We start from the raw sequence: 18,021 nt of genomic DNA on the forward strand, positions 1-18,021 counted from the left end.
CTTATGTCACAACAGATTATGTGGCCAGAGTTCAGTGCAAATCTGAGAACACAACAACTTGGCCAAGCAACAAAGAGCCATGGGCTACCTTCCTCTGTTCTCTTTAGAAACATGGATTTTACTGATCACATTTATCTGCATGTTTGTTATGTGAGCGATTTCTTGATTTTAGTCATTTTCAGTCAAGTGTTTGTACTTCATACTGGTCACCTAAAGGAATACACCAAAGTTTAGCCTGTTCACTTTTCAAGTTAACAGGAAACAGTGTTTGACTGACACTGCCTAAAGATGTGATTTCATGTCCCGCACAGTTATGGCAACTGGACTTACGGGATATTTGAGAAGCTGGGGATCCCAGGTCCCAAGCCGGTGATGTACTTTGGAACAGTTGGCAAGCACAACCCAGTATGTAAATTTCAGTGACTTTCATAATTTTTGCGATTTGAATTTCGAAATATAGATTGTGTTGTTAAGCATACAGATGATTATGTGTAAATGTATTCTCTGTTTCAAGGTTTACTACCTAGCCGACACAGAGTGTGCTCAAAAGTATGGGAGAGTATGGGGGTGAGTCTACAAAGCTTTTTACACAAGTTAAAGTATAAGACAAAGCCTAACCCCAGTCTACCCAGTATTATTTTATATTTTGTGAAACAAGTTTGGCAGGTTTTGACCCTCGATGCTTGTTGTTTGTGTCAGCACAAATGTTAGCAGCAAATATAACAATATATTAAAGAGTTTTACTGTAATTTTGTGTAAATGTACAGCATGTATGAGTTTAAGAAGCCCATGCTGGCTGTGATGGACCCTGACATGCTGAAAACCATCCTGGTGAAGGAGTGCTTCACCTACTTTACCAACCGACGGGTGAGAACATGTGAGATTTACACTGAACAGAACAAAAGACATGACAGTTGGATAAAAGATCCTTTGTTTATGAGTTGAAGCAGAGTAATGATGCCTTCAAATGGAACTTATGTGAATGCATCGAGATGGGAAGTCAAGTACTGGCAGGTCATTTCTTCTAAGTTGTGGAAAAAGTGATGACTGACAGTGAAAAACGAATCTCATGCATCTCCATTTTCAAACCTGGCGAATGACCATGCTGGGGACAAAAATCTAGACAATAAATGAAATAAAAAGTGAACAATTTCAATGGGCTCTCATATTTTAAAAAACAATAGTGTACATCACAATTTGTTAACTCTGACCTCAAAATCCATTCAAATTGTGATCACCACAATAGTATAATCAAAATATGAAAACAAATAACACTGTAGCCTTGCAGGGAGGCCACGGTGGTCAGATTACGCCCCCAATTATCCATCATGGATGGTTAACGTGCGTCCAACTAACATAATAAACTAACACATTAATCTTTCTGGATTTCATTGGTGCGCTAGAATAACATTAGCTTCATTCATTTTATAAATACCCGCCTGTTGGTGTTAAAGCTCTAAACCATTTCTCATAATATTTTGGCTTACAGTCAACAAACTCAATGGAAAGACCAACAATCTCTTCATCCCATACAGCTTCGTTAAATGTCTGTGGTTTCGAGTGTCGTGTGAAACAAACAAACCAACATACATACATACATCCAAACAAACAAACACAAAGCTACAGTGCCCATATTCATTGCAATGAACATGTTACCAATGCTGTGGCTCATTTATGAGTTTCTGGACAGCAATGGACCCCTGTGATACAAAGAAATAAACAAGGCTGTGGCTATTGAGTTCCTGCAGATTTTAGTCCTTTCACAGAATTTGTTGACAAGAAAAACAAAATGAAGTTGATCTGCAAGCATCAGACAGCACAGTTTTTGTAGTGTGTGATGTCCTTTGAAGTGCACCAAATTATTTTGTTCAAGGTACCACTATTAACACCTGTGCGAACACAAGTGTACTGACCACTATATCCCTTTAGAACACACGTCTGAATGGGGAACTCTATGACGCAGTGTCTGCTGTGGAGGACGATCAGTGGAGACGGATTCGTAACATCCTCTCACCTTCCTTCACTTCTGGTCGTATAAAAGAGGTAAATATCTCTCTCTCTCTCTCTCTCTCTCTCTCTCTCTCTCTCTCCATATATATATATATATATATATATATATATATATATATAAATACAAATATATACATTTATTTTAAAAAGAACATTTCTATTTGCTCTTTCTAAGATGTTTAGCATCATGAAACATCATTCCAGCAAAATGACTTCCTGTCTGCACTCCAAAGCGCAAAATGGTGAAGTTATTAACCTAAAAGAGTGAGTATACAATGCTATTAATGGTGACTAAATGTTATGAATGAAACCTAGTATTCCTCCACCTGAGATGGTTACACAAAACCCAAACAAGTTCATTTGTGAGCATTACAGGCATTTTGATTAGAAAATTACTGTTTTAAACAAGAGTGCATGCACTCAATAGCTGAATGCATACTAAACACAGTGAAAGTATTTTCAAATCCAGCTGGCCATCCATTCCATTGTCCCGAATAAGGACTGTGGAGCACCCTTAATGAAATCTCCACCTGTGGCACTGGTTTCCACCACTGATCAGTGATTCGTATAATGTGTGTATTCCAGCTTCTTTGGTCCCTACAGCGTAGATGTGATGGCAAGCTGTGCATTCAGTGTGGATATGGACTCAATCAACAACTGCTCGGGTCCCCTCATAACCTATGCCTCAAAGATGTTCAGATTTCCCCTCAGTGTTTTCCTCCTTCAAGGTACATTAATGATTGTTTTTCTTTCAATGCATGTAAACAACAGTGTTTTCTGATTAAAATTGTAGACACCCTTTGCTTTCTCAGGGTGTTTTCCTGTTCTTCTTCCTCTCTTGGAACTGTTGGGTGTCTCCTTCTTCCATAAGGATTCTGTTGCTTACTTTAAAAGAATTGTGGACAAGATCAGAGCAGAACGCAAAGGGAGCCCAGAGCAGGTCTGTACAAACCATACAACGAGCAGAGCACAGTATGAATTCAATCTTCTAGGAGGGCCATACTGACTTAAATAAAGTAAGTGAAGGGCCACGCCTAAGCTGAAAGATGAAACATGTATTGGAAATTCAGCCTCACACTCATTGTTGTCATTTGCCTCAAAATTCATTAACATAAAGTTGCCTTTCATAGATTTTTTTTGCAGGGATTGTTTTATTTTTCTTTAAAGATGCTGGTGGCTGGATTGAGATGGTTCTAGCCATGTGTGCAATAGAGAAAACAATAACACATTGTTGACTAAATATTCTTTGTCTGAAGAGACACTGTCTTAAGAGATCACTGTCATAAGCCCCTGTAACAGTGTGACCCGTTTCCATGCAGTCCACTAGCAGCACTCTCCATCTCAACATTGGCAAGACTGAGCCTTGACATGTGCAGTGAGCTAACATCTTGGTCATTTGGAGTTTGCTGTGGATAACTTCATTGCCATGTTTCTGGGAGATACCCAGCTCTGTGGCAATGTAGTGCTGTCTGTGGTTCAACAAAGACTGGCCCCCTGTAGCTGACATGTCAAAGTGTCTTTGCACAAGATACTACTGCTACTACTCAAGATAGCTCTATTTAAGTGTAGTCCACTTTCCTTTTGTTATTCATCAATCTGTCCATGTCATGGATCTTGTCAGTGGTCTCTTGTGTGAAAACAGTAAACGGCCTTACCGAAAGGGGGTCGTTTTCCAGGCTCTGCCGGGCAGGCCTTGAACTCAGCGGCCCACATCTTTGCCATGCTGTAAGATGGGGTCACCCTTCCCTTGGATGATAAGCCTTTGTGCAGGACAGCGGATGGCTGCATGACGAAATATCAGAAATATCAGAAATATCACAGAAGCTATTAACTTCAAACCTTCTGTTTATCAGTCACGCCTCATATAACAAAATTTCCACCAGTTTTGAAATATCTATAATCTCATAAAGTATACTGTGATACCACACAACCATACTCACAAGCACATTGCACACATGAAACACACATACCAAGTATCTGACTTGTTTTCAGAAATTGGAAGATGTACTTCAAATTATGACTGACTCTCAGACTACCGGTAAATCCAAGAATAAAGAGCAGAGTAAAGGTAATTACACCATGACATCACATACATACAAAAGCATAAATGTACACTCATATGTATTCACACAAAGCTTTCCCATGTTCATGGATCCTGCCCATCCTAACAGGTCTCACTGATCATGAGATTGTTTCTCAAGCGACAATGTTTGTGTTTGCTGGTTATGAGACGAGCGCCAAGACTCTTGATTTCTTGGCTTACAATTTGGCAAGAAATCCAGAAGTCATGAAATGCCTGCAAGAGGAGATAGACTCCACTTTCCCTAATAAGGTACTGAAGAAGTTTCTGGATCATGAGTCATTCTCATGATCCAGGGGGGGCATCTCTCTTCGCTGATGAAAGTAAAGTTTTCAAAGTCTGATTTGTATTTAATCAAACCATGATTTGTTACAATTCGATAGGGTCCAGTCCTATACGAAGGTCTGATGCAGATGGAGTATCTCGACAGTGTTGTCAGTGAAAGTCTAAGGTAATGATATCTGAACAGACTTTTGATGTTTTGTCAGGGTTAACTTTTCATCGTAAATACAACGAAGTTCAAGAAAAACAATCAAGCATTTTTTTGTACATTCAACACTGAATCACTAAGTTGTTTGTGGACTATCAACAGCCCAAAGTATCAGGGCTGTAGTTTGATGATGTCCCATTTGAAGGATGCTTAATGCTGTTTTAATGGAAAAAATAAGGTTCTAATTTTGAGCAAAATGCTAGCCTATAACCTATATATATATATATATATACAGCCTTACCCACTGGATACCCGTTGGACAGCCCTCGTCAGGGTGGGCCCTTCATTCAATTCAATTCAATTTAATTTAAAGTGCCAATTCATACCAGAGTTATCTCAAGACATTTTACAGTTGTGTAAACAACTCATTCAAAAAAAAAGAAGAAAAACAGAGAGAAAAAGAGGTCCAAGGGCAAAACCCCCCATGCTACCCCCCGATGAGCGAAACTGAACAAATAAGAGACACACCGGCTTGGACCTTGCTGAGGGGTGTTGGGGGAAATCAGCTACTGGAACAAGGCATTCATGGACAAGGGCGAAGAATAGAGAACAGTTGGAATGCTACTACAAAAACACTCTCTCTCTCTCTCTCTCTCTCTCTCTCTGAGATTTTCCAACATCTGCGCCAAAAAGAAGCAACTGCTAGCACAGTGTTCCAAAATCCGCAAACAGCAACTGCTATCACAACCACAGACTGATGATGTACAACAACAATGGAGCAAGGAACAAGGAGCACCATGCCCCGTGGAAGAGGAGACTGGAGGCCAAGATCGGGGCAAAATGGAGAGAAGAGGACTTAGAATTACAAAGAGATGTGATGAAGAAAGGCCTACAAATAAAGTCGACACCTGAGGCCTTGGAGACTGCCAAACAAAGACTCACAGCTCTGGCTGCCTGGCTGAAGAGATACACACGAGAAGCACAAGCTAGGAGAATAAGCGCGATGTTCTCCACCTGCAGGGCAATAACATGAGATTACATCCACCCACCAAGGCTGAGACTGAACAGTACCGGAAGAACATATGGGAGAAGGAGGCATCACATAAATGTGGCTTGTGGATCTATGAGCGGACCACAGCAATCTCCTAGAACAAGACCCAGTAACCATCATAATGGCAGACATCCAATAAATAGTATGGAATGAAGAGCTGGGCAGCACCAGGCCCTGATATGATCCACGCCTACTGGCTAAAGAAGCTAACTGCACTCCATGAGCACCTAGCCTACTCACCCAGAGTGGCTAACTTAAGGAATGACAATCTTCATCATGAATGATCCTCAGGAGGGTGTAATTCCATCCAACAACTGGCCAATAACCTGCCTCTGCACAACATGGAAGATGCTGTCAGGCATCATAGTGACTAAGATAAGTAGGCAAATGGACCCGCATATGAGTGGGACTCAGAAGGGAGTTGGTAGCAATACCAGAGGAGCCAAGCACCAGCTACTGGTCGAAAGAGCAGTCGCTCAGAACTTCAAGACATCATCACCAGGACCTACAGCAATGACATCGGAATGACATTCGGAGTAGACAAGTGTGGTCAGACTGTCACAAATAGAAAGAAGATGATCACAGAGGAGGGGGTTGAGCTACGAGAGGGCAACATCACAGATGTTCAGGACAGTTACATATACCTTGGGATCCGCATGCAAATGGAAACCATGAGGAGGCCACAAGTCTCCTTGTATAACGTCCTCATCGATGTATTTGTTATGATTAGTGTGTTGACACATATACATGATTGTGTACAGATGGGTATATTTATAAGCTGTATATGTAGATAAGGAAATTGAGAGACATATAAGGGAGGAGGGTGGGATGGGAAAAGTTCATGTAACATTTTTAAATTTTTATTTATTTATTTATTTTTTATTTATTTCATTTTTTCACATGTATTTATTTACTTTTTCCTTTGTTTTTGTCTGATGTTCAAAATCAAAAATCATCCTTGTAAGGTGTGCTTATAAGGTTATACATTTATATATATTCTTCTTGTAAAATACAATTTATCTCACTGTAACAAACTGTAAATGCTTGCTATACACCATGATTATCCTGTAAGGATTTCTGTTAATAAAAACAAATCTTTAAAAACACAGGGTGAGGCAGGTCCTGAGAAGCCAGTTGAATGGCAGGAATAAGTCTGGGCCATCAGTACATACGCCCTACCAGTCATCAGATACCCCGCTGACATAATCATTTGGCCAAAGGAGAAGATAGAGGCCAGTGATGTCAAGACCAGGAAGTTCCTCATGTTGCATGGAGGGTTTCAGTCCAAGTCCAGCTCCCTGAGACACTAAATAGAATGGGGGAGGCCATCAGGAAGATGGTCCCCAGAGATGAACTGCTAAGTAAATGCCTCAGGCAGCAGAACCCTGGCAATGATGAGGAGGAAGAGGACAAACCATCATGGAGGGACAAGCCCTTGCACAGCATGTACCACCGACAGAAAAAGGAAGTGGCTGTTACCAAGAGATCCTACCATTGGCTAGACAAGGCTGGGTTGAAGGACAACACAAAGGCACTAATCATGGCAGCACAAGAACAGGCACTCAAGACAAGATCAACAGAGGCTGGGGCGTACCACATCAGACAGGCCCCCAGGTGCAGGATGTGCAAAGATGCCCCTGAGACAATTCAGCACATAACATCAGGGTGTAAGATCATGGCAGGAACAGCGTACATGGAACGCCATAACCAACTGGCTGGCAGTATACCAGTATATAAGTCCTAAGGTCAGAATGGAAGACACCTCACAAGGTGGTTGAGAATGAACCAAGCTAAGATATTATGGGACTTCCAGATCCAGACTGACAAAATGGTGATGCAAACCAGTCAGACATCGTGGCGGTCGACAAACAACAGAAGAAGACAGTGGAGATAGATGTAGCGATACCCAGCGACTACAACATCAAGAAGGGACACAAGAAGCTTGAGAAATTCCAAGGGCTGACATAGGAGCTAGAACTATGTAACCAGTAAAAACAACAGTGGTGCCAGTGGTAATTTGGGGAAATGTGGGCTGTGACCCCCAGACTGGAATAGTGGCTCCAACAGATTCCATGTACAACACTAGTGGTCTCTGTCCAGAAGAACATAATCCTAGGAACATCTAAGATACTGTGCAGAACCTGCAGAACTCGCAGGCCACTGGTAGGTTAAGACTACCATCATGCAATACAATTGTATGGGCATCCTAGAGAGGATTATTAACACATGACCTCGGTTGTCAGAAAACTCGGTTAGTTTGCAAGTGAATACTGTTGTTCTTTATGTTTTAAACAGCATCCCATCTTCTCGGTGGTTGTATAAGTTTGGGGTAGTTTGAACATGGAGTGTTCAATATTTTTGTTTTGTCAACAGGCTCTACCCTCCAGCTCCACGTTTGGAACGAATAGCCAAACAAACTGTCAAGATCAAAGGAATCACAATCCCAAAAGACATGCTTGTTATGACTCCAGTCTACGCTCTGCATCGCGACCCTGAGCTATGGCCACAGCCGGAAGAATTCAAACCTGACAGGTGGAGCTGTCACTCAGACAGCTTTGAATGTCTAATAATGACTTTTATAATAGTGGTGGTGCATGCATCACCATAATTAAGTTATTTCACAGTTTCCCAGAGAAAGAGGAAAATCATTTTGTATAGTCTTGTGAAACAAAATATATTTGAAGAGTGGATGTTTTTTCCAGATTTAGCAAGGAGAACAGACAGAGCATCAACCCATACACTTACCTACCATTTGGACTGGGGCCAAGGAACTGTTTGGGGATGCGATTTGCTCTGGTGTTGGTTAAGCTGGCCCTGGTGGAAGTTTTGCAGAACTACAGTTTCTCAGTCTGTGAGGAGACAGAGGTGACCACTTTTATAATGATGCATTTAGGTCAACCTATATGAACTTCTATATCATATTTGTACTAGTAAAGAGTTTCTAATTACGTCAATTTGTTTATTTCCCAGATCCCTCTGAAGATGGACCCTACAGGCCTTGTTGGACCCCTAAACCCAATCAAACTAAAGCTGGTGGCGCGCTGATCTTCCTAGGGAGAAGTGAGAGAGATGCGTCCTGCAAGGCTGAGCTGTCCTGTCCTTATACATTACTACTACAGGAATTTGAAATTTCTTCCATTATATCTAAACTGATAGAATGATTGCATCATTTACATGCAGACATAATGAATAAAATGAGTTGAAGAAAATTCTGTGATCTGGTGATCTTTTTGGAGGCTAAGCAGAACAGATGATAAATAGAGCCGAACTGCAGATATTGCAGATGTGCACAGACTTGCATCCAGGCACCGTTTAACCCAATTCAATGCAAAAGTGGCTCAGTCACACCTCTTAAATTGGATGACAAGGTACACGGGGTAGTAACAAAGGGAGAGTTCACTGTTTGTTTGCATTGTTGTGCAATACCATGTCCAGACTACATGATGTCAAAGACAAACTTATGCAGCAGCACTGCGGTCACAAACTAAATACCCACAGTGCCACACATCACCATGTGAAATCGTCTTAGTGAATCAGCAGTACACACGCCAAAGTTAGTCTCATGATTCAAGGAACTTTATTGTCATACCAGCTCACATTCACATGTTTATGGTACGAAATTAGGACTCAGGTCCCGGGAGCAGTAAGTGGACTATAAAAACATAAAAATATAAAGTACGAGGTAAGTAGACAGTAGTTGAGGGTGGGTGGAGATCTGGTGGTTTGGAGGCTAAGCAGAACAGATGATAAATAAAGCCTGCTGTGTGCTTTTATTCAGCTCTCTACCGAGTTACAGTGCATCACAGAAGTCAATACTTAGTGAAGTCTATTATTATACATTTTGTTTGAAGTGTAATCGCCAGGCTATCACAAGTATAACACAAACTCATATCCACTTTCACGCATGTGATTTTCCTGATTTGCATGTCTATGGAAAACTGCAGGTACTGCAGATGTGCACAAACTTGCATCCAGGTACCGTCTCACCTAATTTAATGGAAACGTGGCTCAGCAGTCACACCTCTTAAATTGGGTGAGAAGGTACACGGACTAGTAACAAAGGCAGAGTTCAATGTGTTTGTGTTGTTGAGCAATACCATGTCCAGGAGCCTTACAACCACCTTCACACTTTAAAATTAAGAAAATAGGTCATGATAAAGTCAAACTAAAGTAAAAGGTGATGTTTGTCCATACCAAATATCAACTTCAGTCCATAGCCCGGGCCTTTCTGGTCTGTCTTCAGTGCAGTTGACACTGGCTGTTTGGGCTCCTCACCCCCTGGTCCCAGTCCTGTCCCTGGTTTCCAGCCACAGCGCGTTCCAGACCAAGGGACAAAAACACACACCTTGTTGCTTTTCATTTCTGGTCAGGCTCGTTTTCACTTTGGCTTCTTGCAAACAAACCAAGAGGAGAACAAATCGAGTTAAACAGACTGAAATGTATCTTGTTGATTGGACAGATCATCGATGCATCATCAGGACCCATGTCAGGAAATCAAACTCTGGTGTCTAACAGCAGTTGATGCAGCACTTAAATACATCTGATGTGTGCATGCACAGAAATTCCCAGTAATCCACTCAGGGATTCTTTTCATTGTGAAGAGCTATTAACTGAGTCACATGCCTCCACGTTTTTGAAATGATGAATTCAAGAGAGTAAAAAACGCCACCAGCAGACATTTATCAAAGGAGGCCTGTACACTTTATAACCAGCAAAATGACATCTGTATGATGCAATGCAATTCAGTGTACCATCTCTAAATATGTTAGCCAGGTGTTAACTCCTGCATTTGCAGGCTGCTCCATTACACTTCCAATATTTCAAAGTAATTTTAATGTAAGGAGGAGCAAATCAGCATCTATATGGGACAATTACAACACAAAATAGAACATTAAAGTATGTATTACCTAATGTAGAGAGGCTTTCATTTTCCGGGTCACTCAATGTAAACACTTTTCAAGTTGAGATTTTAAAAATTCAATTCAGTTTATTTATATAGCTCCAAATCACAACAAAAGTTATCTCATGACAATTTCCAACAAGAGCAGGTCTGGACCAAACTCTCGAATTAAATTTTGTTTAAATTTTGTAATAGAGAGAGATGACCAGGACTCAGGGTGGACAGAGTTGTTCAGGGGTCTCTGAGCTCTGACCAGCTCTGTGGAACAGAAACAGAGGATTTACCTGTCTCCATGGGCTGTGCCACCAGAGAAAAGCCCTTGACTCTGTCTGACTTCGAGTACTAGTATTGACCCATAGACATGCAGATATTGCAGAGGTGCACAGACTTGCATCCATGTACCGTCTCACCTAATGCAATGCAAACGTGGCTCAGCAGTCACGCCTCTTAAATTGGGTGAGAAGGTACACGGAGTAGTAACAAAGGGAGAGTTCACTGTTTGTTTGCATTGTTGTGCAATACCATGTCCAGACCACATGATGTCAAAGACAAACTTATGTAGCAGTACTGCAGTCACAAACTAAATACCCACAGTGCCATAAGTCTCTGTGTGAAACCGTCTTGCTGAATCAGCAGTACACATGCCAAAGTTAGTCACACAATCATGATAAAGGTGGAATGAATCAACGCCACATTTGATCACTGCACATTCTGTTGGCACCGTCGGACACAGTATCACCTGTGCGGTAGGGCAGAGGTATTCTGTATAAGCTCCATGGAAAACAACTTCCAGTAGCCTTACAACCACCTTCACACCTTAAGATAAAGAAAATAGGTCATGATAAAGTCAAACTAAAGTAACAGCTGATATTTGTCCATACCAAATATCAACTTCAGTCCATAGCCCGGGCCTTTCTGGTCTGTCTTCAGTGCAGTTGACACTGGCTGTTTAGGCTCCTCACCCCCTGGTCCCAGTCCTGTCCCTGGTTTCCAGCCACAACAAACTGTCATCTTGTAGTTGTTGCTGAAGCAGGGAGACAGTAGAAGGGGGTAGGTGGAGGATGCTGCTACATGAACTGATGATAAGTGGAGGAGAGATGTGATGACAGGTTGCTGCTGTACTCAGTGCAACAGATCTCACACCACTGAGGCTGGGGACAAAGAGAGGACAGGACAACATGAGTGAGAGGAGGAACATTGAAGGTTCAGAACTTTTCGAGTCGGTCTTAAACAACAGTCCGCTGCTATCACGTGCATTAAAGGTTGACAAAATGCTTTTGATGTTGCATATGCCTCTGCATTTAACCCATCCTTGGTTGAACACACATGCAGCACCCAGCAAATTACATGCAGTTAGGGGGTTAGGTGCCTTGCTCAAGGGCACATCGGCCATTGATAATGGAGGGGGGAGAATGATGATTGTTCACGCCTCCACACCAAAATTTTTCCTGCCAGTCCGAGGAATTGAACCCCAATTCCCCAAACCGTTGAACCGGCAACCCTCCAGTCACAAGACACTTCTCCAAACTCCAAGCCATGGCTGAGACATACAGACATAAGCACAGATGGTAATTACAACCTAATCCACAAAAATCTTTTCAATACACTTTAACACTAAAATGTTGCTTCTGGCCGATGTCTGAATCAATTGTCTTCACTTTTTAAGGAGGAATATAACTAAGTACATTAAAATATTTTTACAAGATGTGACAATTTATTTCTCATGTCACTGATTTCCTTATACTTCTCGTGTATTTTTTACTCCAGTACAATTATCTGACAGTTTCAATCACTAGACACTCAATGTTGTTCCAAGCACAATATATGTACATATCTTAGTACATATCTGGAAGAGATCTTCAAACACTGAGTCAATAGTGAATTGGGCTGTTGTGCCATATTGCAGTATATTGTTGATATTCTTATTTACTGGTAAAGAAAACCCACAAGTTGCATGTTGCTATGACAGTGATCAATTCACATGTAAGAATGACAGTGCACATGAGGGAAATCCAAATACCTTTTATTGTTGACACAAGTTTTACAAAACATCCATTGATCACTGAGTTTGATGTACACAAAACAATCCCGTTAGATTGATCAAAAACCAATGGAAAATGGACATCGTTGTTATTCACAATAGGTCAACATAACAGATAAAATATTTAGTCTTCATCTTGTGTTTAACTGCTGAGTTAAGTCCGTGGCACCAGCTTCAGCTTGATTGGTCGATTTGGTATCATTAGACCCGTGGATTTCAACACAAGGGGAACCTGGCAGGAAATTCATGACAAGAGAAAATAAGTGTAAACAAAGTGAACAACTCAATCTTTGAACACACACATCTTTAAAACACTGATGCTTGGCTACCTTTGGCATTATCTAATCTAAAATATCACTGTCTACTAAGAATGAATATTTATACACCAAAAATACAATAACATGCAGTGACAGATTAAAATATGTGCTCTCACCTCAGTCTCCTTACACACAGAGAAGCTGTACCTCTGCAGGATCTCCACCAATGCGAGTTTCATCATCACCAGAGCAAATCGCATCCCTATGCAGTTCCTTGGACCTGCCCCGAAAGGCATGTATGTGTAAGGATCAACAGTCTCCTTGTTTTCCTTGCTGAACCTGAGGGTACAATAATGCATTAATGACAGAAAAGAGGCGATAACCTGCAGAGCTCAGGTCTTTCTCCGTGGTTGTTGTGCTAACCCAAATTCTTTCTGTACCTCTCAGGTTTGAACTCCTCTGGGTCAGGCCACACATTAGGGTCTCGGTGTATGGGCCACGTAGGTATCATGACCACCATATTTTTTGGAATCACAATGCCATCTATCTCCACAGTTGCCTTGGCCACACGCTCCAGACGTGAAGCAACAGGAAACAATCGAAGAGACTCGTTGACAGCGCTGTCTAGATATTCCATCTGCATCAAAGCCTGGTACTCAACAGGAGCCTACAAAAACATATAGACTGCCATGAATCTTTACTCATGCAACAATTTAGTTTTGTCTTGTATTACCTGTTTTGAGATGCAAATCATTTGTCCTACCTCTGAAGAACTGATAAATATTGTTGATGTTAAAAGAAGTTATTTGTGGGAAATACACTTGCTTGCTTCCTTTCTTTCTAGGTTTAGTTCAGAAGATTGATTGAGATCATTCTCATGTCTGAAGGCAACATGTCGGGCTACAGCCACCTTGTTAGTTTAGCTTAGCTTAGCATGAAGACTGAAAATAAAAGAAAAAAAACAAAGTGCAGAAGATAGCTGCGGCTTTACAGGGTCTAACTGTTTCCAGTCTTCACTAACAAATATGTGAGTGGTATTAATCTTCTAATTTAACTGTAAGAACATAAAAAAGCATGGGGGACTTTCATTTATGTAGCACCTTGCTTGTCTACCGACTCCTCAAAGCACCTGCATTCATTAATTCACGCACACATTAATACACTGATAGCAGAGGCTGCCAGACAAGGTGTTTACCAGCTTGTCAGGAGCGTTACAGCACTTTCTGGGTGTGTAAATGAGCATCTTAAGCAACTTTATAACAATATCTACATCAATTTTATGAGGTGATAATCAATCATATTTACAGGTTTGTGAGCTTGAGGTGGCATTTCACTCCCAAATGTCAAAGAACCCATGGAAATAGTTTTAAATTAATTAGTCTCAGACCTTCCTGCTGTCTCAAATGTTGTCCTCTCTCCACTCTCAGCGTACCTTGTTGGGGAAGGTGGAGTCAATCTCCTCCTGCAGCTTTTTCATGGTATGAGGGTGTGTTGCCAGATTGTAAGCCAGGAAAGTGAGAGAGGAGCTGGTTGTTTCGTAGCCAGCAAACAGGAAAGTCATGGCTTGAGAAAGGATCTCATGATCGCTTAAACCTGGAGAGATAGCAAGGGGATGTGATTTAGAAAAGCTTTAAGGTATGCCTTTATGTCTGTGCAGATAGATAACTGTATGTGGCTGTGTTTGTGTGTGTGTCACCTTCATTCTGTGCAACTCCATTAGGGATATTGTTTTTCTGAGAGTCGATCATCAGCTGAAGGAAATCCACTCGATTCTGAAGGTAGATGCAAATTTGCTTTGATTCTTTTTCAGAACTTGTTTATATACACATATGAACAAAAACACATACACTGACAGCAATACCTTCAGCTTGCTGGTCTCTCGATTAGACTTGATCTTCTGCAGTGCAGCGTAAAAGAACTTTGTGACACTTGCAGGGAAAAAAGAAAACTCCAACTTCTCAAAAACAGGACCCATAAAGGGAAAGAAACCTGGAATTAATAAGAAACCAACACCTTAATTAAGGATGCAGGAAAGACAGTGACTGTATTGTAAATGTTTACACACATGGGTGTTTTTGTCATATCACAGAAACAAATTGATTTATGTACCAACAATGATGAAAAGGGGGTCTAAGAAGTCAAACTTGAGCATCTTCTTGATGTTTGTGACGAAGGGGTCTGAGGGGTTGTTGAGTGAGTCTATGTCTACACTGAAGGATGTGCTGGTTACCACATCCATACTGTAGGATCCAAAGAATCTGAAAAGCACACAACATATCAGAGATGTACTGTCATGCTTAAAAACTTACTGGAGTAAATTAAAATAAATGGAATTGTTGTCATATAGAGTGTACTTACTCCTTCAGCTCCAAGGGCTCATCTTTGTCGATCTTCTTTTTCATGCTTCTGATCAGGATAGCAGAGTGTTGCTTCATTATCTCAAACATCTGAGGCACAGACAGGAAGACAAGGACAGAAAAAATATACAGGCTTACTGCAATACAGAATACACACAACAGTTCCCACTGTATCTAGATGATGGTCCCAAACATGGAGGGTCAAGACCCAGAAAAGGTGTTCCAGGATAGGTCTGAAGGGTTGCAAGGTCATAAACAGGATAAGGAATGAAAAGGAGCATTTCTGTGCATTTTCACAGAGGAAAAAAACAATGTTGAGAGACCATAATTGGGGCTCAAAAGTAGACTTTACTTCATTTGAAGCAGTCACAGGGCAAACAGGTGGGGAACCACTGTCAAGTAACAACACAAACCTCAGCTGAAAAATGTTTAGTTCAACATGTAAGGGCAGGGGAGGTGTAGAGCAGGTTGTACCTCTTTAAGTCTTCCTGAGGTGAAGGTAGGAGAGAGAATACTGCGGATCCTCCTCCACTGGTCATCTTCGGCGATGGACACGGCATCGTACAGTGGCCCATTCAGACGGAAGTTCTGTAACAGAGATAGGAAACACCTGACGGTAATGAAATGAGTTCCACTGAACAACCATAATAAGTTTGAATAGGCCATGTGGTGAAAGTACATACTCTGCGATTGGTGAAGAGAGAGTAACACTCCTTAATCAGCACAGTTTTTATCATTGCAGGGTCCGTGATACACAGAATGGGCTGACGGCCATCAAAAATACTAAATATGGAAAGAAATTGAACAGAAAAATAACAAAACAGAGCGAGATATTTAAGCTGTCACAGCAGCAGCTCTCAGGTTAACAATGAGATATACATCATATTCATACACAAATAAACACACATACTGTACAACGTGTAGACTTACCCCCATGTTTTCCCATATTTCTTGTGGCAGTCCATGTCAAAGTTAATTATTCCCTGGATACAAGAATAAATAACATGCAGATTATGAATTGAACAACTTTCTTCAATCCAGTTTAATATGTGGAATTATAGCCAGGAACTGTTTTATTTAACCCGTGTAAATTATTTTTCATGAAAACAGGGACTTTCACTGTCAAAATGTAATGTACACAATCGTACACAATGTAATAACACAATAAGACTTTTACAGGTTAAATAAAAAACTCCAAAAAGGCTATTAGTTCCTGCGTTCTTAGAAAGTTTAATGCTTGGAATTTCATTCCCTTGAAATGATTTTCTAGCAAATATTTTTGATAGAACTGCCTTTTAAATCAGTACCTTGCAATGTCAGTTGATTCTCATGTACTTGTGCTTTGTCAGGTGTTCCATTGTACCACTATTTACCTTGCTAAGCTGATACAAGCTGCTTTAAATCTATGCTGTATTGCCTCTGAAAAGTTCTGTTTACCAACCTTTCTATATGACAGCATTGTGCCAAAAAATGGGATTGGTTTTGGACCAGGGATGTCCATTTTCTTAAATGTTCCATATGTCCAGCAGGCATACCTGTACAAAACAAAAAATACACTTAGAAGGGAGGAGATGTTTTTATCATACAAGATGGCAAACACACAAACAACACAGTGCAAATACCTGCAACACATAATCCTTAGCACTTACACAAAAAAAAGTGTGATGAAACCAATCAGGAGGCTCCATGTCTCAGCAGAGAAATAGAGGAGGTAGCCCATCTCTGCAAATTTTGTCTCTTCTATCAAGGGTAGAACAAGGTCCAATAAAGCCACAAATCACAACCTGAGGTTTTTATATTCTTCTGGACAGGCCTGTTGCGTAAGTAAGGGATGTGTGCGAGAGTTGAACCAATGGCAGCCCAGCAATATCAAATGTGAATCATTAACCAAACATGATTTCTAATTATTGTCCTTCAAAAGCGCTGATATCTGTAACACTGTAGACAAACAAATGCAAAGTGCATGAAAACAGCTCTATGTCATTTTTCATGTATATTTACGTATTTAATATTTTGAATATTACGCTTTAAATGCCTCCCTTTTGTAATTGAAATGTTCCAGAAACAGTAGTCAAACAGAAACAAAGTAATTTTAATATCTTCTTGACTCACATTATATTTTAGCATGTATGAGTTTAAGAAGCCCATGCTGGCTGTGATGGACTCTGACATGTTGAAAACCATCCTGGTGAAGGAGTGCTTCACCTACTTTACCAACTGACGGGTGAGAACATGCAAGATTTACACTGAACAGAACAAAAGACATGACAATTGGATAAAAGATCCTTTGTTTATGAGTTGAAGCAGAGTAATGATGCCTTCAAATGGAACTTATGTGAATGCATCAAGATGGGAAGTCAAGTCAAGTCAAGTCAAAAAGAAAAAAAAAAGGGGGCAGCTGTGGTCTAGAGGTTGGCGAAGCAGCTTGTGATTGGAAGGTCACTGGTTCGATTCCCCCACTGGACGGACAGGAAAAATTTGAGTGTGGTGGAGTGATAATGTCTCCACCCCCCATTAGCTGGCTTAACGCATGATATATGCTCCCCGGGTGCTTGATGCAGCCCACTGCTTCTGTGTGTTTCACTGCATCTTAAAAAAATAAATAAATAAATAAATAAATAAGTATTGGCAGGTTCATTTCTTCTAAGTTGTGGAAAAAGTGATGACTGACAGTGAAAAACAAATCTCATACATTTCCATTTTCAAACCTGGCGAATGACCATGCTGGGGACAAAAAATGTAGACAATAAATGAAATAAAAAGTAGTAATTTCAGTGGGCTCTCATATTTTAAAAAACACTAGTGTACATCACAGTTTGTTAACTCTGACCTCAAAATCCATTCAAATTGTGATCACCACAATAGTATAATCAAAATATGAAAGCAAATAACACT

At 40.7% G+C, this 18,021-nt stretch overlaps 2 protein-coding genes across 2 annotated transcripts; one reads left to right on the forward strand and one right to left on the reverse strand.

The window, feature by feature from the left end:
* The first annotated feature begins 139 nt into the window (after window positions 1-139).
* On the forward strand, window positions 140-8,780 carry LOC124053461 (cytochrome P450 3A27-like). Its single transcript, XM_046378630.1, has 14 exons — window positions 140-150; window positions 312-405; window positions 515-567; window positions 768-867; window positions 1,930-2,043; window positions 2,186-2,274; window positions 2,596-2,738; window positions 2,823-2,950; window positions 4,003-4,078; window positions 4,182-4,342; window positions 4,474-4,541; window positions 7,945-8,103; window positions 8,274-8,436; window positions 8,542-8,780. The coding sequence occupies exons 1-14, from the start codon at window positions 140-142 to the stop codon at window positions 8,614-8,616; spliced, it is 1,434 nt and encodes a 477-aa protein (XP_046234586.1). The 3' UTR covers window positions 8,617-8,780.
* Window positions 8,781-12,477: 3,697 nt separating this feature from the next.
* LOC124049723 (cytochrome P450 3A40-like) lies at window positions 12,478-16,861 on the reverse strand. Its single transcript, XM_046371675.1, has 13 exons — window positions 16,776-16,861; window positions 16,568-16,661; window positions 16,057-16,109; window positions 15,810-15,909; window positions 15,601-15,714; window positions 15,128-15,216; window positions 14,879-15,027; window positions 14,631-14,758; window positions 14,466-14,541; window positions 14,202-14,362; window positions 13,210-13,436; window positions 12,946-13,108; window positions 12,478-12,744 (listed from the first exon to the last, which is right to left on the reverse strand). The coding sequence occupies exons 1-13, from the start codon at window positions 16,844-16,846 to the stop codon at window positions 12,667-12,669; spliced, it is 1,503 nt and encodes a 500-aa protein (XP_046227631.1). The 5' UTR covers window positions 16,847-16,861; the 3' UTR covers window positions 12,478-12,666.
* Window positions 16,862-18,021: the final 1,160 nt, after the last annotated feature.

Source organism: Scatophagus argus, chromosome 2, assembly GCF_020382885.2.
Source record: "Scatophagus argus isolate fScaArg1 chromosome 2, fScaArg1.pri, whole genome shotgun sequence".
In the NCBI taxonomy this organism is placed as follows: Eukaryota; Metazoa; Chordata; class Actinopteri; family Scatophagidae; genus Scatophagus; species Scatophagus argus.